The sequence below is a fragment of the Trichechus manatus genome, unplaced genomic scaffold (assembly GCF_000243295.1).
Source record: "Trichechus manatus latirostris isolate Lorelei unplaced genomic scaffold, TriManLat1.0 scaffold00104, whole genome shotgun sequence".
Classification (NCBI taxonomy): domain Eukaryota; kingdom Metazoa; phylum Chordata; class Mammalia; order Sirenia; family Trichechidae; genus Trichechus; species Trichechus manatus.
In genome coordinates this window covers 2,046,300-2,068,600 of record NW_004444040.1, presented here as the reverse complement: position 1 = coordinate 2,068,600, position 22,301 = coordinate 2,046,300, and the positions used below count along the sequence as shown (strand labels likewise).

At 38.9% G+C, this 22,301-nt stretch overlaps 1 protein-coding gene across 1 annotated transcript in view; it reads right to left on the bottom strand.

Moving 5' to 3' along the window:
* Positions 1–2,587: 2,587 nt before the first annotated feature.
* ATRN (attractin) overlaps positions 2,588–22,301 on the bottom strand; it is a 116,902-nt gene continuing 97,188 nt past the window's right edge. Inside the window, exons 12-18 of the mRNA XM_023737511.1 lie at positions 13,321–13,541; positions 11,097–11,218; positions 9,695–9,833; positions 7,855–8,045; positions 4,958–5,177; positions 3,554–3,739; positions 2,588–2,998 (exon numbers count right to left, since the gene is read on the bottom strand). Coding sequence (XP_023593279.1) covers positions 2,715–2,998; positions 3,554–3,739; positions 4,958–5,177; positions 7,855–8,045; positions 9,695–9,833; positions 11,097–11,218; positions 13,321–13,541 — 1,363 coding nt within the window. The 3' untranslated portion in view covers positions 2,588–2,714. The remainder of the gene's footprint in view (positions 2,999–3,553; positions 3,740–4,957; positions 5,178–7,854; positions 8,046–9,694; positions 9,834–11,096; positions 11,219–13,320; positions 13,542–22,301) is intronic.

Below are 22,301 nucleotides of genomic sequence, written 5' to 3'. Positions count from 1 at the left end.
AGTCACATAACAATGTATGTATAAATTTTTGTAAGGGAAAAAAAATTAAAAAAAAAAAAAAAAGAATGTAAAATGATGCAGCTTTTGAAACCTCACACCCACTACCCTTCATTCCTACCTCATGCCTCTGCCCTAGGCAACCACTAATCTACTTTCTGCCACTATATTTGCCTTTTTTGAACACTTCACAGAAATAGTATCATACATGTGGTCTTTTGCATATGGCTTCTTTTATGTAGCAAGTTTTGGAGGTTAACCCATGTTGTAGAATATGTCAGTACTTCAATTCTTTTTATTGCCAAATAGTATTCCACTGAATGAATTTATCACATTTTGTTCATTCGTCAGCTGACAAACATTTGGGTTGTTTCCACTTTCTGCCTACAGTGAATCATGCTGCTGTGAACATTTGCATGCAAGTTTTTGTATGCACATATGTTTTCAATTCTCTTGGGTACATCTAGGAGTGAAAACTGTTGGATCATATGGTAACTCTATGTTTAGCTTTTTAAGGAACTGTCAAACTGTTTTCCAAAGCAGCTACATCATTTTACATTCCCACCAACAATATATGAGGGTTCCAATATCTTTATATCCTCGCTAGCACTTGTCATTGTCCATCTTTTTTATTAGGGTCATCTTAGTGGGTTTGAAGTGGTATCTCATCGTGATTTTTATTTACATTTCCCTAATGACTAATGATGTTGAACATCTTATAATGTGCTTACTGGTCACCTGTATGTCTTTGGAGAAATGTCTACTCAAGTCCTTTGCCCATTTTTAAAATTGAGTTGTTTACCTTTTTGTTCTTGAGTTGTGAGAGTTCTTTATATATTCTGGATGTTAAACCCTTATCAAGTATATGGTTTGCAAATAATTTTCTCCCATTCTGTGGTTGTCGTTTCACCTGATATACTCTTGACATTAATGGAAAAGCACAGATTTAAATATTTTATTACAATGTTAACCATTAACTAGATTAGAAATAAAATTATATATCCTCCAAAACCTTAGAGAGCAAAAAAGGGAATACAGAAAATTTAATCCAGTTTGGCAGATAAAAATTTGGTTTCTCATTTTGCATTTCCCTGTTTCCTCGATTTCCTTTTCTAAGAATAGCCTCTTTACATCTTTGTCTACTTTTTCTGTGGTTGACTTTTCCCCTTTTTCCCACAAGGGGCAGGTATTGCATACTCTGGATCATAAAATCATTTGTTATATGGGTTGTAGACACTTTCTCCCAGTCTGTCTCTTGCCTTTTACCTTTGTTTACAATGGCTTTTCCCTAATAGTCCTCCTCACAGACAGCAGGTTGTCAATGACACTCCTGACAGGCCCTTGGAGAAGCCCTGGCCCACCAATCTCTTGGAATTCTTTTCACCTACCCGACTTCTCTCATTTTCACCTACCCAATCTCTCTCATTTGTTCTGGAGGCTCTGACTCCTTACCTGTCTGACACCAGCACATTCCTGAGTATTCACGGCAAGTCTGTAGCAAAGGCCAACTTCTCAAGAGTTGCTTTCCTAGGGGACCCACCCCCTAACAGGTCCAGGCCAAGGTTTTAGACTAGCTCACAGTCTAATCCTTCCTGCACCAACCATTAAAAAGTAGTTCTACATCGATGCACATTGAAAGAGAGTGTAAGAGATTAAAAAAAAAAAGGAATTTTTCCTCTTCCTTTAGTTAGACCATTTCATTAAGAAAACATGTATTTGCAAATCCTCCCTCTGTTCCTTTGATAATGTATGTAAATCTTTCTAAAAGCTAAATAAACCTCTTGTCTGCGCTGCAAACCAGGAATGTTTTTCTAAAGGGCCTGAAAGCTATCTCTTTGAAATATAGACATCTAGGAATGTAGTGCCCCACCTCCCTGTCACCTTGAGAGTTGAAGCTAGGTGCCTTGTGCCACGCTGTAACCACCTACTTGTCACAGAGATACAAGACATTTTATTTTTCCTTTGGATAAAGGCAGTTAACACAGATGGCCACCCAATTACCAGGTGAATTTAGGATCAACTATGAAAGAACGTATAGCAAACAGTGCTGTCGAATCCTCTCCCATAAAGACAAGTTATCACTTACCTTAAGAACACTTAAGCAATACTGCATCTGCTTGTTTGGCTATTTAAAAGGGTGAGATTTCTTTCTGTTTTGCAGTCTTAGTGGATTGCCTGTGATGCACACTGCAATCTGATTTAATGCTTATTCAATAATAAAACTTTTGTTTCTTTTCTACATTTGAGGAGAGGAGTTTCTGGGTTAACAGGAGATTTTAATTTTTTCCCCAGCAATCACCATGATGTATTTTTAAGTACAACACAAACTACAGAACAATATATATAACATAACATAACACAATATACATAGTATACAACAGAGTATTCTTTATCTAAAAAAATATACATTGTATGTCTAGAGGTATTGATATCAAACTATTAGAAGTGTTTACCTCTATAAAGAAGAACTGGAGATAAAAAAAATGAATTCTAGTTTTTATTTTATATACAGCTGTAACATTTAATTTTTATAATGAGCATATAATACTTTTGTAATAAAAATTACCAAAATAATTCACTTGAAGTTCTCAAATATTTTCATTCATTGACTTTAAAAATATTTTTCTCATGAAACTATTTCTCCTAAAATGATGTTACTTATATTTTTTTCTTAACAGAGATCCCTATAAACAATGTAGCTTTCCAGGTTTTATTCTTTATAAATCGGCAGTGAAACACTTGCCTCTGGATACACAAGGTATCTTACCTGGACACTGAATGAAAGACCAGTTGTATCTGCTGTCCTCTAGACACATGCTGGAATTGAGAAAGGGCTGTGGGTAGGGATTTCCTGCTGCGGCCTGTGAAGGCATCTTCACTGGTCCTTTATAGGAGCCCTCTATGCATTTCCCTTTGCCGGTATTGCTGGGATCAGTACACCAGCCACAGCCCGGCTGCTCCAAACAATGACTACAGGTACAGTAGCCTGAACAATTTTCAGCTATAAAGACAACACAGATTGCAATTCACCATCACATGTAGACTGAAATTCATTGTACTTAGTTTTATCTTTAACAGGTTATGTAACTTCTGTGAGCCACAATTCCTATTCTATTGTGATCCTTCAAAAGAGACAATGAATTTAAAAAACCCAGTATCTTGCCCAACATAAAACTGGGGCTAACTCCCCTCCCCTCTCAATCCCAAAAGTTTGGAGGCAGGTTAGAGGTCATCTACTGGAAAGTACTTTATGAATTAGGAGATTAAGAAGTGGAGAGATGACATGAATTGAACAACATGACACTGAAGTAGGTAAACTGGGTCTGCATTCTGCAATCTATCCAATGTTTATTTACTTGTATCATCGTGCCTCATTCTGCAGAAAGGTTCTCATCGGGCAGGCCTGTCTTAATGGTAGCCTCTGGACCGACCTGAATAGAACATCAAGTCCAGTCTGGTCCCTACAACGTTCAAAGGCTGACAGCACTGCCCCATGGCAAGAGTTGTGGTCCCATACAGGGCCCTCAGGAGTGCCTAGAGCTGACTTTCTACTTACGGGGGCAGGTGCTCATGGTGTACCACTCCATACACTGGCCAAAAGGGAAAGAGGCCACATAGGCGTTGGAGTCCACACACTGCTTCATGTTGCTGCACCACATGCACTCAGAGCTGCCGCTGGTACACTCTCCGCATGCAGTTCTCAGGGCGCACGGCGTCCGACACTGCTTGGCACTGTGGTTCGCTGGGAATTAAACACAAGAGAGACACTTAGAGCTCTCACTATGTCAGCCAAGGCCGAAGACTTTTCAAATGTGGGCTGTGTCATGAAATCAATTTAGTGGGCTACACCAAATGAAAGAGAAAATAGAAAACATTAGCGTCATCATGCATTGTTTACTCAACTGTGTTTATACGTTTGGGGGGAAAAACCTGTTTTTTTTTTTCAAAGAGCATTAAGGGCAGAGACAAGGGAATAAGCTAATCTTTCCATGAGAGTGGGGGTTCTAAGCCCCTTAGAATACAGAAGGCCCAGGATGAACTTCAGGGGTTTACAAAACACCCTTGAATCTGCAAAATCTTATATTTATATTTTGGGGGGAAGAAGAACCACAGCATTCATTAAATTCTCCAAAGGGTTCAGGTTCCAAAAAGGTTGAAAAGCTCCTCTGTAGGAAGTTTAAAGACCGTATTTTAAGGTGATTCCCACACTGCTGAGAATTCTCTTCGATACCTTTATATTTATCAGACAAATTACAGAAGCCTCCGAAAATGGGACATGATGTGAAGTACCTATGAAACTGCACCCACTGTCGGTGAGTAACCTCTGCAGGGGAGGAAGCCTGGCTCGGCTGGCTGGGGCTTGTCCTGGTGCTCCAGAGGCTGCCTCTGGCCTGTTTCTCAAGGGGCTGGCCTAAATGCAGCCCAGAGGGGAGAAATTCAAACTTGTGATGCTACTCAAAGCGTCCCTTCAGTACTCTCCCACAGCTTTAGTCCTGTTCCGGTTTGCTTCTGCTCTCATCATTTCTCTCCCTGCTGACCCTACTGTTTCATTCACTGTTCCTGCAGTTCATTGTTTTTCTATTCTTATTCTTTGTTTTTATTTTTATTTTTGTTCTCTCTTCCACAACATTTCTCTGCCAACACCAAAGAAGTTTGCCTTTCAGAGTATTCTCAATTCTTTTTGTCATCAACAAACCAATCAATCTCATTGTTAATTAGAATCTTAGGTTCTTCGAGTAGGGTTTGCTATTTTTGTTTTTGCTTAAGGCTCAAACTATTCACAGCTAGAGACTAGTTCTCTCTGCTTTTTAAATTCTTGGTTATGTTCTGTTTCATATGCTTGAAATCAATATCCCACCTGTTTTTCACTAGTATTTCACACATCTTAATACTTAACTGTGACGCATACAGTTTCTCTCTCAACGAACTCCAGTAACACCTAATTCACCCATGTACTCACCAGGCCTTTCACAGACACTACCATTGAGTGGGTTGATGCAGGTTGCAGCCTTCAAGCCCCGAGTACTGGGTTCTGACAAGATTCCACAGAACCCAGCGTCACTGGGCTCAGATGGCATCCACTGTAGCAAGCTATTTGTAAACGGGGACATATCTTCCCAGCACCAGTAGGACACATTGATCTTTCGTAGGCCGACCCATGGGGTCAAGGTGAGCTTAGACTATAGGCAAAACAGACACAACTATTAATACAATCAATCTCTCGATGAAAACAGGCTTCTAGATAAAAACAACTAAGTTATATATACCTCTCAGACAGATACAGGAAGACCTCCCTGCCCCCTGCCTTAGCCATCACTTAGGACAGACCATCATTTTTGCATCACATAACGAGCCTAGCATTTCAATATGAACATTTTACAAAGGACAAAAATATAGCTCAGAGAAGATAATATACCAGATTTTTCACAGAGGAAAAATTAATAGCAAAGCAATAATCAAGTTCCTAAATTTCTACATCCTATGATGAATGTTTCTACATCCTATGATGAATGCGATGAAAAGATGGCCCCTCAACTTGGTTTAATTGCTCATTCATTCATGAAATCATCTTGCCAATATTTATGACTTATCTCTTATATGCCTTCCTCAGATCATTAACTAAGCCTATTTTGGGCCCTGGTTAGTTCAGATGACTGAAGATTCCTACCTTCAGCCAGGGGGTATCGTATGGCACTGCATTTAATAGGGAATAACAGAGCAATGAATCCCTGGGGACAGTCTGATTCCTGTACTACTGAAATGACCTCAGTGCAATTAAAAAAATTCTTTTAAATCAAAGTTTAGTCCAGAAAGGAAAGATATTCCTAATTCTGGCAGTTACCAAAAAAAAAAAAACAAAAAGGTACAATGTTTTTGAGAGGAAAAAAATATATGCTTATAAAAAGAAATACACCCAAAGGTAATTATTATTAGTTGTAATAATGAGTGACACTTATGTTCTTAGCTTTACTGTTAATATTTTCTAAATCTCTTTTGAAATATGTATTACTTTTAAGAAAGAAAATTAAAATTAATACTTTTAAGAAGTCCCTCAATAATTTCCCTTTGTCTTCCTGATAAAATTCAGTTTAGCACAGCAGACAAGGCTCTCAGGATTTGGCCTTGGTCCCTTGTTAAGGCCCAGCTATCAGTCTGCAGGCCAGCCATGCAAACTTACCTGTAGCTCACCCAACAAGCCATTCCCTCAGTCTCGAGGTTTTGCATCAGTGGGTACCAAATGCTCAGAGAGCCCTTCCCTCTTCACCTTCCTGATTCATTCTCTCTCATCTTCAGGGTTACCTCTTCCCTTCTGCCTAACAGCCAGCCTCTGCCCTCAGGCTAGGTTGGGTGTTCTTTCTTATTTTTCCATACTAAGCTGGGCTCTAAGCCTAGACTTACAGCTGTAGAAGGACATTATACTCTAATTGTCTTTCTTCTTATCAGTCTTACCACGAGCCTATGAATTCCTGTTTTATAAAGGTGGCCACAATGGATTAGATTACACAGAGCCTTCTACAGCTAGAAAACCTGTGGAAGAGTGTAGGAACATCTATGGCCAGCTGGGATGGGTGATTCTCTTCTAACTACGTATCCCTTCAGAGAGATGTGGAACTAGGAGTCACTGGTAGAAACTCCAGAGTCATGGGAGTCATGGGCAAAGCTGTAAGCCATCAATTTTCTGAGGGAATGAGTGACTACGGGTAAGGTGAGCTAACAGCCAAGGACAGAACACAGGGAGAGACCCACATCTGGGGGTGAAGGGAAAAACAAAAACAAACAACATGGGTAGTCTCTAATGGAGATTATGAAATTTAAAAAGCTTTCAAAATACCATAAAATATTAAATGTGACCACGGTGTCCCCTGAAATAACCACACTAAGAATGTATTACCAATGTTTGAGTATCCGTGCCACATCAAAGTTGCACTGGAAAAAACGATTAATTAGAGAAAAGTAAAATACCTCCCTCCAGCTTTGGAATGGCCTTCTAGGCAGTGACACAGAGGCCACATGCAGCCAGGACCCAGGCCACACCTTCCGTATCTTCACATGAAGAACCTCTCCTCCTCCCTGCTTGACGTGAAGAACATTTTCCCCCAACTGCTCTGTACCAAAGACAACACTGCTGAAAGAGCTCTGTCCTGTGATTAATCTATTTAATCAAGAGTAGAATCACAGGTCTAAGACTCTGGACTAAAAAAGACCAAAATGTCTGTGACTGTGGCATATCCATTATGACCCGGCTGAGAACACTGGGTGGAAGGGTAGAGAACTTGGGACCCTTCTGTGCTCAGAAACTTTTGACAAGAAGGTACCCTCTCCTTTTGGGTTCACGAGGCCTAGAAAGACCCTAACAGATGTACATTCCTTTGTGATGATTAACATTAAATTATTATTATGCACTGTAATAATATCTTAAATTTGAGAGACTCAAGTGGCTTAATTCCACCTATCTAGCAGTGATCTCCCTCTTCCCCTACTTCCCTCCCAGCAGAACCTAGGGATAAAACAGGTGTGAAACGATCTATTGTTATCCCCAGGGCTGTGTACATACATGTTAATATGTACATACATGTTAATATTCATTTTATACATGATTATTCATATACAGTACAATTTACTTAATATGACTAACAAAACATACAAAGTGTTAAAAAATTTTCAAGATAAAGAAGGTATAGAAGGAACAGAATCTGAGAGTGAAGTTCCAGTCTATTACGCTGCTTACACTTAGCATTCCTCCTGCTGCCAGGCACATCACACGCATCCTGCAGCCTTATACACCCAGGCTGTATTCACGCCCTCACTAGAAGGTGGGATACTAGACACTTAACAGTTCTGAAGATTTTAACTCACCATGCTCTGTGATGACTGCATTATTCGCAGCTGCTTAAGGACAAATTCTACCTTCTTCTGGGTTGTAAGAGAAGCCAAAAAGGCATTATGGTTCCTACAGGACAATTTAGCGTTATCATAATTCTCCTTGGCAGTAGTAATTTTCAAACACGCGTTTCCAACCAAATGCCAGCCAGTGCCACAGATATTTTCTTTTATAAAGGGGGAAGAGAAAAAATAAAAATAAAGAAGTTTAGAAATCACACAAAACTACTGTATTACCAGTTAGAATTACTGTAAACCTAAATGATTTTGGTGATTCGATTTCCAGGTACTTCATTAGGATGTGGTGAGGGCATCAGACACATTACTAAGGATCAAACAAAGAATACAAGAATTAAAAAATTGTTCATCACTAGTATTTCCTGAATCCCAAAAAGAATATTCTGAGACCACTTGTCCCCTATATCTTAAAGGAAAACAAGTTTGGTGCCAGTGTTAGATTGGTAAACTTCTTCTTGAAGAACAATTGGTAAGAAAACAAAAATCGTGGAAGGGTGGGATAGAAAAGAGCAATAATGGAAATGAGGTGGGGAATGAACAAACTGACAGTCTCCAAAAGCTGCACCATTTTCACATCCTCAGGTAGAAGGTAAATCAAATGATAAGTTCAAGTGCAGGCTACTACTACTGTATCAGAACTAAGACAGCTTTGCTTTAGTCAGGCTATAAGAGCACAAAGCATTCCAAAAATGAAGGGGCAAGATCCTGCTTAGGAAAAAACCAAAATAATACAGTACAACCCACATGGCCAGCTGGTAGTCCGCTACCTGGAATCACCCTGAACCCACACAAGGTACTGCACAGCAGCTAAGAATGCTTCCTGGAAGACAGTGAGCACGTGGAGGAGCTTCACCAGAACCAAAGTACACTGAAGACACCATCAACGGTGTTCATTAACAGTAACAGTCGCTGAGGTAAATGGACAGTACCATGGGAAAGGGAACATTTAAAAGCAGTTAAAGACTTCCTCCTCAAAGTGCAGCCTCAGAACCACTGCTTGTTAAAATGCAGCCTCTAGGGCCCATCCCAATCTGCTGTCCCAGAATCTGCCTTTTGGCAAGAACTCCAGGTAGTTTGCTGTGCATTACAGTTTGAGAAGCACTGAGATGAAGAAAAAGAAGCCCATTCCTCCAAGCGGAATCAAGTACCTCCAAAGGACATTCAAAGGGGCCTGGTCCAGCCCAACTACCCCATACACGCCTCAGATGTTGCAGTGACCACAGAAGTCCCATTTCTTAGACATCCTGGTTGAGCAAGTATATCAAAAGGGTTCAGTTATGGCTGGCTGGCTGGCCTCTGGGCCCCAACTGATCATCTCAAACCTCAGGAGCACCATAAATTGAGGTACTGGGGGCTGGAGATCACCCCAAGAGATGCTGTTGACAAAGGCAGCTCTCCTCTTCTCCTCGGAAAAGGATTCTCTTCAGTAAGTGCTGAAAACCCAATCCCATTGGTCAAAGCATAAGAAATACTGTTCATAAAGTGCAAGCTGACTGGCTGTTCCTGCATTATCACAGCAGGGTGGGGTGGGGACAATGCAGCAGGCTCAACAATACAGAGCTAAGCTGCCATTCAATCCTCCAGAACTATACAAGCACAAAGAACAGTAGGAGAAGATAGTAAAAAACTGAATTTTTGTTTAAAAAATTAACAACCACAATAGTGGTGTAGGGGATGAATGGGTAAAATTAGCCTCTCCCCTTTGCTGGGTTCAACCTTGGCTGCACAATGGAGGTGGGGGAGGGAGGGCATGAAGTTCTTGGACCCACATGCACCAAGCTTCCCCTGCAAGGCCTACCGGGCAGGGCGATGCACTCCTGGTTTCGGAGCTCCCACTGGCAGTTCTGATCCAGGGCACAGCTCCTGCAGCTGGTCTTCTTGTTACAGTAGTACATGGGGTTGTCCTTGGGGCAATTCTCATACATGGAAATGGAGATCTAGAACACAGTAGACAAAAGCTTTTCTGTTCCATCCACAGAGAAAACTGACCAACAGGATCCTAAGAACAACAAAATCTAACTGGGGAAACAAACTGCAAAAGTATATGTACATACATACACACGTCCATACATATGATGCAGAAGAAGCAGCACTGCATGGAGTGTTCTGCTCAAGGGCATGCCTTTAACTGTCAGAGAAGCAGCCTGCTCATTTGTAAAATGGGGATGTTGAACTCGCTGCTTTTCAAATGCCTCCTAAACAAACAGCCTAGAAGTTTTATATTTTATGAACTGCACTGGAGACTGTCATAAGGAGCCCTAGGGGAGCAATGGTTACGTGCTTGGCTGCTAACTAAAAGGTCAGCAGTTTGAACCTACCAGCAGCTCCGTAGGAGAAAAGACCAGGAGATCTGCTCTGGTAAAGACTACAGCCTAGGAAACCTTATGGGGCAGTTCTACTCTGTCATATAGGGCCTCATCCCAGACTTGCTGGGATGAGTCAGAATCAACTTGATGGCAAACAACAACAAACTGACTGAAAAAGAATGTCTTACTAACTGCCTAAAATTATAAAAGCAGAGCCATCTTATCTTTCTCAGCCTTTTATAATAACCTAAATAAAAAACCATATATGGTGAACATTTAAGTTATGCTGAACAAAGATATAACTTAACTTCTTATGAGAAACTAGAGCTATGGATAAGATAAGGAGATTTTGAAAAGTTGATCATTTCCACCATTTAATATGAGTCCCTACACACCCAACACACTTTCAGTCTCAGGTCCTAACTTGCTCCCCAAACCTTGCAGAGGTAGAGTGAGCTCGAAATTACCAGCTTCAAACGAAGGATCTAGTACTTAGCCACAGCTGTGCCTAGCCTATAACTGGTTTCAGGAGCTTCAACAAAGTATTTGGTCAAACAGTTAATATCCAAGAAAGAGAAAAATGATGCCACCACTGCAGCCCGTAAAGACCCTAGAGGCCCAGGCACCCCAACACCCAGGGGTACTCGGAACAACTGTCCCGCCTTCTTATAAAACACCACACATAAATCCCAGTGGCTAGCAGGGGCCTTGGGATTAGGATACGCTTAACAGAATCCCTTTCTAAAAGACAACCTGAGCAATAATAAAATCCAAATCTACACCCCATTTTTTAAATAACTCTGAGCCATTATTTATACCATACATGCTGTCATCTAAATCCAACCCCAACTAGGATTTTTCTATCCTTGAAATTCTGGGGAAGCTGCCCCTGACCTGGCCCTCCGCGCAGCTGTGGTTCGCAGGGACACAGTGGTCGTTGCACCAGTGGCAGTCGTTAGTGTTGGCTGTGCAGCTGTAACAGTCTGTGTGCTGGTCACATCTGTCATGGTCAAGAGCTATGAAGGGAAAGAAAAATCTATCAATCGTGACAGCTTCTCCTCAGAAAAATTACAGGCCATTACAGTTGCTGTTGAGCACAATTTGAGGCTGAGGTTAAAAAAAAAGGGTAACACAATGGGCAAGTAAAATGAGAACTAAAACTGGCAAGAAAATATATCAGTATGCTCAAGTTAAAATAGTATTTAGCAATAAGTAGATAACCTGAAGAAACACTGTTTTGTCACTCCTCTACCAAAAAAAAGTACACAGAAAGTGGCGGGACAGGGTGGTCAGTTTAATAACTATAAGATATAATGAAAGTAAGGCTTGGTTCTTCGAATATTTTTCTTCTCAAGGAAAAAAAAAAAAAAAACCAATTAACAATAAAATAAACACCAGGAGTTGCCCAGGAGCCAAAGCAGGAGACCAAGCCAATCCCCCCAGTTACAAATGCAAGCCTAATTTGGGTACAGGAAGTAGGAAGCACCACATGAAAATCCAAGAATGCAAGTCTGAGAACTTCTGGGCTACTACAGACCTGTTGTGCCTCTGGCAATAGAAGAGAAGCTGCAAAACCATGTTGCGTCATCCATTCAACCACCCTGGGGACACAGTTCCATGATGGAATCTACAGACTCAAAAAGGTGGGGACCCACTCTCACAAAACACCCTGGCAGTCTCTCCTTAGTTTGCTCTTTCTGCCCTGGTTGTCACCTGAGGGTTGGACCCATTCACAAAGTGGAGTGAAACATCCACTTTAAAGTACAGTCAACATCTGAGATGAGTTCACAGCAAATGGGTTCATACTGAACCACCTAATTCAAAATTATTTCAATATTAATTCCTATAAACTTGACATTTAATTTGAATTTCTAAAATTTGGCTAAAAAAATAACCATCTCACTGATTTTATCCCTTTCAGGAGATAGTGATTAACCCTATCAGGTTCTGATAATCTCAGTTCTCCAGTATCCACCAACTAACCAATGAGCCTGGCAGGGATGCCTGGATGTTCTTACTGAGGATTTATGTTCCTGAATACCTTTATTTGCAGCGTCCCAGGAAAGTGAAAGCTGCCTCTATAACTCTCACAGTAACTGATATACCAACTGATACACCAATGCTACTAGTGAAGAACACTAGTAGTGAAAGCTGCCTTTGTAACTCTCATGGTAACTGATATACCAACTCCACTAGTGAAGACCTACTAGGGTAGTTCAACATACTTTAAATTAATTCAAGTAAACAAATATTTTGCAGACACATTCTTCTTACTTCTAAAGGACTTTTTCACACATTATTTCACTGTATTGCACTGTGCCGTACGTCAGAGCAAAAGGGCAAGAAGCTAAATAGACAGGATAAAGAGACTTGAAAAACAAGAGCGAAGGTTCTAGAAGTAAGGAGCACTGCTCATCCTCAGCAACAGTCTGTCTTGCTATCACTGCCATATCCAACCAGAGAAGCTAGAAAAGAATACTTTACAAGGACAAAAACTACCTCTGTCTCCTACAACAATTTACTACAATAAAGTTTTGGGTTGACCCTCTTAATCTCATCCTTAATGTTAGACTTGCATAATCCAATATGGCAGCCACAAGTGGCTTTTGAATTTAAATTAATTAAAATTAAATAAAACTAAAATTTTAGTTCCTCAGTCATAAAAGACACAGTTGAAGTGTTTTGAAAATGTGGTGAGTGGCTACCATATTGGAACCATGAAAATATAGAATATTTCCATCATCACAGAAAACTTCTTTTAGATAATGCTGCCTCAGATCAACTGCAGCCAGGTTCTGAAGTTGGTATACAAAGCCTATGCAATACCATGATGGTTTATCTCCATCATCTGCAGACAGGTTCTATGAGTCATATGGCATGCTAGCATCCATTGTAAAGATATTTATACATCAATTTTCAAATACCCAAAAAGGCTTTAAACAAGTAATTACTAAATGGTTTTCAATAACAAAGTGAACATAAAGTGTGTACATATGCTAAGTCTCCTCATAATTCAGATAAGAAAAAGATTCCAAATAAATGTAAGGGACATACGACTTAAAAAAAAACTAATCAACAGAAAGTAAGATCTTAAATTTTAAGTAGATAAAAAACATACTTCTTTTGGAAAAACATTCTGATTTTAACTTTTCTTCTTGTGCTTCAGTTGCCAACTCCCAGGAGACACACTCAGATAACACTATGTCCCACACACACCGGATGCCAGGTCCTGCAGCTAAACAAGCAGCTTCACTTTGGTGTGCTTCACACCTTTCTGAGGTAAACACCAGGATGTCACTGAGGAGGAGACTGTTGAAACCACCAAATACATACATGGTGCTAAAAGGAAAAAGACAGAGAGAAGTAATTTACTAAAAATTTTTACAACAAATGAATGATATACTTTTTATAATCTTCAGACAAATCTTACATACGAAAAGTCCTGTAAGAAATTATTTTCCAAAGTCGTGAAAAACATTCTCATACCCTTTGCTCCCTAATTCTACCCTTTCATTCTGGCTTCTGATCAGTCAGAACAGTTCTAGTAATCCCTCTTTATAGCTACTATATTATATTAAAAATTTCCCATGATAACCTGGTGACTTTTAACTATGATTCTCTGGAACATTTTAGTGTCAGGGTACACTAACATCTTTTAAAATTTAACAAATAATTCTATACTCATTAACATGTTTTTAAATATTAAGAATGTATAAGTATAGATAAACTCTGTAAAACTGTAAAAACTGTATCATTATGGTATTTGAATAAATAGACCAATCAAACAGATAAAAGTACATGCAGATATTTAGCATGCAGTGAAAGTGGCATCTTAAATTGGTGAGGAAAAGAAGGACTTTTCAGTAAGTGGTATTGAGATAACTAAATAAACATATGGAAAAAGATAAAATTAAGTTTATTTCTCATTCTACACGGCAGGATAAATTCCAAACGGATTAGAGAACAACCTGAAAAACAAACAAACCAAGCACCAGAAGATCGCACGGGTAAATTTCTATACAGGCAACCCTCGGGTTATGAACATCCGACTTACATACAACCTGTAGTTACAAACCAACATCACCCCTGTAAAGCCTATTATATTAAACTGTTGAGGTATGTATAATGGTTCATAATAACAAATGGGTGCTACTTTGCGATGTGCATCAAAACATTATTATTACTGTATTATTACACTGCAGATGTTTTAGTGTATCTGGAAATGTTTCTTTAATGTTTTTTATGCATAGAAACGTACCCTACATACTAAGACAAACATCTGACTAACTGACGTTAGATATGAACTGTACCTAACTGTTCCGACTTACATACAAATTCAACTTAAACACAGACTTGGGAACAAAACTCATTCGTAATCTGGGGACTGCCTGTACTGTTGAGTAGAAAAAAACATTCCTATGACTTAAAATCCAGATGGCATTTAAAAAAAAAAAGAATTGAAAACTTTGATTATGAAAAAAATTTAAAGGACATTTTGCACAGAAAATGGTGCCATAAGCAATGTAAAAAGACCAATGATACACTACAAAAAAGTCATTTGCAAGTTATGTTACAAGAAAAGAGTTAATGGAGTTCCATTTAAGATGGCAGCTTAGATAGATGGACTATAATGTCCTCCTACAACAAAGACTCAAGAAACTAAGTGAAACAGATACAATAATGACCTAGGATATTTGAACAACAAACAGAAGGTTGAAGAACTGGACTGAGCACTGACTGGAAAGAGAACGAAAACAATGGGAACAAGGAGATCACAGATCGTCTGCGCTCAGCCTGCTAGTCCGGCGCAGTACGGCCATTTTGAGATGGCAGCAAACAAATCCCCAGGTGAGGAGCCCAGGAAGGTAACTTCATGGAACACACATCTGGAGGTAGAGATACTGTGTAAAAAACCTGGGAAGAAACAAGGCAGGCAGGTTGCATGCTGAGACTGAATCAGTCCTAGAGGGAGACACATGGAAGTGCCACAACTTTCAAACTAGGGAAAACACAAGGAAGTGTCACTGGAGCAAAGTGAAGCGGACTGAACTGCCAGAGCCTCAGGACAAGGGATTGATAAGACAGGAAGTGCGCATCTACGGTGGGACAAGGATAAGTACAGAAGGTCGGCGAGAGCTCCAGAGTCCCTGGTGAGCATAGAGAAGGGAGGGACCTAGGAAATATGATGAGATTTGCTATCAGTGGTGGTGTCCATCCATTTGGATGGCAGACATCCATTGAATAGTAAATCAGCAGAGTAATAACTAGAAGCACCCGCCATGGGCCCTGTGCCATCTCCCCTTCCCCCCCGTTTGAGCATCCCCTGCCCCAACTGTCTGAATGGCGCAGTGTCCCTGGCACCCCATGCACAAGCCCCACCCAGCCCACCAACTAAGAGCCCCCATCTGGTGATAAAGCAGCACCTTTGATGCCCCACCAACTGCATCCCCAACCTGGCCCATGCAGAGTGGTGTCCATGGTGCCCCACCGTGTGCCCCTGCCACACTCTACCTATATACTCAGAAACACCCACATATGCAGAAAACCCCTAGCCTCCCCCTCCACTAGGACACCAATCCATGACTAAGCAGGGGCCTGCCTTGCCCATTTGAATAACACTGCTTCTTTGTGACTGCAAAGATGACATATCCTGCTCTCCAGAGGCTGCACTAACAGCTCATGCCAATGCGGAAGGATCACACAGCCACACAAGGGTTGCAGAGGGATCCTAATCACCCGACACCTAGGGTCCCGCATCGGGGAAGGGACTTGCTCTCGCACCTCCACACAACCATATAAGAGAAGACATACATGCCTAAGGTCAGAGAATTCCCGTGTGTATGTGACCCACCATACTCACCAGTAAGAAAAGATTACACCCACCCAACTGGCAGCACCAAAGTCATACATAGACTAGTATTACAAAACAACAATTAAAATAATACAAATGAAGATAGACAATCTATAGAGAAAAGGAAGAAGCTAAGCTTCAGATATATCAAAGTAAACACACAATACAATAAAGACAAACATATAATCGCTAAAGAAATATATAAATAAATAAAATTTTAATGTCTTAAAGACAGCAGTCAATTACAAATCACATGAAAAAACAAGATGAGACGCTCAAGCAAAAAAACAAAATAAAGGGATGGAAAAGCTTTCTGAAAAAAACTGATAAAGGACTACCTAACAAAGACATCAAAAACCAGTATTAACGCTCCTCAAAGAGATCAAGGAAAACATGGGAAAAAAGCCAGATGAATTCAGGAAAACAATACAAGAGCAAAACAACAAACTCAGTAAAGAAATAGAGTCCTTACAAAAACAACAACTAGAAATTCAGAAGCTTAACAATAAAATAAGAGAAAGAAACAACTCAATGGAAGGACATAGTAGTAGAACTGAAACAACAGAAGGAAGAATCAATGAAATAGAGGACAAAACTCTTGATATTACTCTATATGAGGAACAAACAGAAAAAAGATTGAAAAAAATGAACAAAACCTAAGGATTATGTGGGAAACCATTAAGAGGAACAATATAAACATATTAGGAACCCCAGAAGAAAAACAGAGGAAAAAAGTACAGAGAGAATTTTCAAAGAAATAATGGCAGAAAACTTCCCAAACATCATGAAAGATGACAAGATTTTCATACAAGAAGCTCAACAAACTCCACATAGGCTAGACCCCAAAAGAAAGTCCCCAAGATATGTCATAACCAAACTTTCCAGATCCAAACACAAAGAAAGAATTTTGAGAGCAGCACATGAAAGGCAAATTATCACCTACAAAAGGATCTCAATAAGTATAAGTGCTGATTTCTCGTCAAACTATGCAGGCAAGAAGGCAATGGGATGACATATACAAAGCTCTGAAAGAAAAGAATTGTCAACCAAGAATTATATATCCGGTGAAATTATTATTAAAAAATAAGGGCAAAATTAGGACATTCTTAGATTAGCAGAAATTAACAGAATCTGTAACTACCAGACCAGTCCTATAAAAATTATGAAAGGGAGTCCTTACAGATAGAAAACCAAAGATATCAGAAAATAACCTCAGGTAAAGACAAATGACAACATCATTCTGTTACCAACCTAGGTAAAGACATCACAACAGTAATACAAAGTTAAAAATTGCTGACAGGGATTCTGAGATACAAAAAAGTAATAGATGACAATTTCAAAACAAAAGGGCAAATGAATGGTGTAATTATAAAGTTTCCATATGGTGAGACAGTTAAGGCAATTTCGAGATATAACAGACTGTATTAAATGCAGAATATTAAATGTAAACCTCATGGTAATTATAAAAAAATAATAAATCAACTCATCAAAATAAAGAAGAAAATAAAAGACTCGGTAGAAAATAAAAAAGACTCAGTAAACACAAACGGAAAAGAAAATCCATATACAAAAAGAACACAGCACAGAAAGTAAAGAAACCATTAACATCACAAAAAGTATAACAAAATGACTGCTGTGAATTCCTACCTATTGATAATCACACTGAATATAAATGGGTTAAATGCACCAGTCAAGAGACAGAGAGTGGCAGAATAAATTTAAAAACATGACCCATTAATATGTTGTCTACAAGAGACACACCTTAGACACAAGACATAAACAGATTAAAATCAAAGGATGAAAAAAAAAAAACATATACCAATCAAACAGTAACCAAGAGAGCAGGGGTAGCACAACAGTACCTGAAAAAACAGACATTAAGTCAAAATCCATTATAAGAGAAAAAGAAGGACATTATATAATGATAAAAGGGTCAATTCACCAAGAAGAAATAACAATGATAAATATTTATGCACCCAAAGCCAGAGTCCAAAAATTTATAAAGCAAACTCTAACAGAACTGAAGAGAGAAACAGACAGATCCACAATTATAGTACAGGATTTTAATACATCACTTTTGACAATGGATAGAACAAGAAAGAAAATCAATAAAGATACACAAGATCTGAAAAGAAAATCAATAAAGATACAGAAGATCTGAATAACACTATTAACCAACTAGACCTCACAGACATACATAGAATACACCATCCAATAGCAGTACAATACACATTCTTTTCCAATGCACAGGGAACGTTCTCTAGGATAGACTATATTTTAGGCCACAAAACAAAGCTCAATAAATTTTAAAAGATTTAAATAATACAAAGCATCTTCTCTGACCATAGCAGTATGAAACTAGAAATCAATAATAGAAAGAATAAGGAAAATAAATACATGGAAACTAAATAACTTATTACTAAAAACTATTGGGTCATAGAATAAATCAAAAGTGAAATCAGAACATACTTAGAATCAAATGAGAACATGCCAAAATCAAACACAACATACCAAAACCTCTGAGACACGGCAAAAGCAGTGCTTAGAGAGAAATTCCTAACACTAAATGCATACATTAAAAAAGAAAGGTTCAAAATCAATAACTTAACCCAACAACTTGAACAAACAGAAAAAGAAGAGCAAAAGAAGACCAAAGCTACCGAAGAAAGGAAGTAATAAAGATTGGAATAGAAATAAATGAAATAGAAAACAGGAAAACAATAGAATCAACAGGACTAGAAGTTGGTTTTTTGGGAGGATTACTAAAATAAACCATTAGTTAAACTGACCAAGGAAAAAAATGAGAAGATGCAAATACCAAAATAAAAAATGAAATTGGAGACATTACAACAGATCCAACTGAGATAAAGATCTTAACAGAATACTACAAAAAATTGTACTCCAACATATTTGAAAACCTAGAAGAAACAGACAAATTTCTAGAAACACACTATCTACCTAAGCTAACACAAACAGAGATAGAAAATCTAAACAGAAGCATAACAAAAGAGATAAAGATGTTATCAAAAAACTCCCAACAAAAAAATGCCCCGGATCAGATGGCTTCACGGGAGAATTTTACCAAAAATTCAGAGAAGAGCAGACACCAATAATACTCAAACTCTTCTAAAACAGAGAAGAGGAATGAATACTACCTAACTCATTCTTTGAAGCCAGCATCACCCTGATACCAAAGCAAGGTAAAGACATAAATCACAAAAAAGGAAAATTACAGACCAATATCCCTCATGAATATAGATGCAAAAATTCTCAACAAAATTCTAGCCAAGAGAATTCAATAGCATATCAAAAAAATAATACATCATGATTAGGTGGGATTTATACCAGGTATGCAAGGGTGGTTCAACACTACAGAATCAATCAATGTAATTCTCCACATAAATCAAGCAAAGGAAAAACCACATGACCATCTCAATCAATGCAGAAAAGGCATTTGATAAAATCCGACACCCTTTCCTGATAAAAACTCTTGGCAAAATAGGAATAGAAGGGAAATTCCTCAATGTAATTAAGGGCATATATGCTAAACCAACAGTCAACATTATCCTCAACAGTGAAAGACTGAGAGCCTTCCCCCTGAGAACAGGAATGAGACAAAGATGCCCATTATCACTACTTGTATTCAGTATTGTACTAGAAGTCCTAGCCAGAGCAATAAAGCAAGAAAGGGAAATAAAGGGTATACAAATCTGAAAGGAAGAAGTAAAACTATCCCTATTCGCAGATGGCATGATCCTAAACACAGAAAATCCCAGAAACTCCACAAGAAAGCTACTAGATCTAATAGAAGAATTCAGCAAAGTGGCAGGGTACAAGATCAACACAAAAATCAGTAGGATTCCTGTACACTAAAAAGGAGAACTCTGAAAAGGAAATCAAGAAAACAATACCATTTACAATAGCCCCCAAAATGATAAAATATCTAGGAATAAACCTAACCAGGGATGTAAAAGGCCTATACAATGAACACTATGAAACACTACTACAAGAGACTAAAAGAGATCTTTATATAAATGGAATAACATTCCATGATAATGGATTAAAAGACTTAACATTGTGAAAATGTCAATACTACCCAAAGCGATCTACAGATACAATGCAATCCAGATACAAATTCCAACAACATTCTTCACTGAAACGGAAAAACCAATGACCAACTTTATATGGAAAGGAAGAGGTCTCAAATAGCTAAAGGAATACTGAAGAAGAACAAAGTAGGAGACCTCACATTTACTGATCTCAAAAAATATTATATAGTCACAGTAATCAAAATGGCCTGGTAGTGGTTCAAGGATAGACACATAGACCAGTGGAACAGAACTGAGAACCCAGAAATAAATCCATCCATCTATGGACAACTGACCTTTGACAAGGGGTAAAACTCCATTCAATGGGGGAAGAAACAGTCTTTTTAACAAACGGTGCTGGCAAAACTGAATATCCATTTGCAGAAAAATGAAACAGGATCCATATCTCATCCCAGACACAAAAACTAACTCAAAATAGATCAAAGATCTAAATGTTAAAGCTAAAACTATAAAGTTCCTGGAAGATAACACAGGGACAAAACTAAAGGACTTAATTTTTTTTTAAAAAAAAAGATCAAACACAACTACAAATCCACGAATAGCAAAAGACAAATGAGATAATGGGATCTCATGAAGATTAAATACTTATGTTCATCAAAAGAGTAAACAGATAACCAATTGACATAAAAAAATTCTTCAGGAACGACATATCTGATAGAGGCCTAATCTCTAAAATATATATAAAACTTTAATAACTCAACAACAAAAAGCAAACAATTAAAAAATAGACAAAGGACACGAACAGACACTCCAGCAAAGAGGATATTCAAGTAGCCAGCAAACACATGAAAAAAATGTCTGTCATCATTAACCATGAGAGAGATGCAAATTAAAACTACAATGAGATACTAGCTCACCTCTGCTAAAATGGCACTGATATAAAACAAACAAACAAATAAATCCCGAAAAACAACAAATGCTGTTAAGGGTATGTGGAGATTGGAATTCTTATCCACTGCTGATGGGGTTGTAAAAATGGTAGAACCACTACATAAAATGGTATGTGCTTCCTCAAAAAACTAGAAATACATTATGATCCAGCAATCCCACTCTTAAGTATATACTGCAGAGATCTAATAAAAGAGACACAAACACATACGCATACCTATGTTCACTGCAGCACTAGTCACAATAGCAAAAAGATGGAAACAACCTAAGTGCCCATCAACAGATGAATGGATAAACCAAATGTAGTACATACCTACAAAGGAATACTACACAGCCATAAAGAATAATGCTAAGTTCTTGAAACATATTATAATGTGGTTAAATCTGGAGGAGATTATGGTGAGTGAAATAAGGCAATCACAACAGGACAAATACTGTATGATCTCACTTTTATAAGAAGACAAGCGCAGGTATGTATACAGACACCAACATTCATTGGTGGTTACCAGGGATGGGGGTCAGGAAGAGGGGGAATCACCCTCTACATAGTAGATACTTGTTATTTTTGGTGATGGGAAAGGTAGTAATGAATGTGGGTGAGGTGTTCACAGCTTGGCCAAGGTAAATGATGCCACTAAGAAATATACAAGAGACAGTTCCAGCAAAATGGCGCTCTAGGCAGAAGTACCACGCAGCCCCTCCACAGCAAAGATCTGAAACACTAAGCCGAACAGAGAATACAACAATCCTGAAACCCTAAAACATCAAATGAAGAGATAAAGAACTCAGCCAAGCACCAAATGGAGTGAGAAAACTAACAGAGAACGGAGAGCAAGGGAAGATTCATGCAGAGGTCCCCTACCAGCTAATGCAGCGCGATCCACCATCTTGGACTCCTATCGGAGACCAGCAAACCGGGGGTACGAGAAAGCAGCCTCATGGAGTGTCCAGCGGAAGACAAAACAACTGGTAATTTGCGCTATATGCTTTCCCACCCCACACCGTTCTTCACCCCAACTCGGCCTCCTCTGCTTTCCACGGCCACAATCTCTTGACCGGGAAACAGCAGCTGCTTGGATTCCACACACCCGAACGGGTGGTTGTCTGAGTGCCACTGGTTGGCTGCTGGTGGTGCTTTTTCTTCTGCTTCTTTTCATTTCTCCCTTGCCTCTCCCCACCTCTCCCTCCTTTAGCTCAAGTACCTCGTTCTGTGCGCCATCTTTGCTTCTTCCTGAGGGGCTGCAGAGCTCC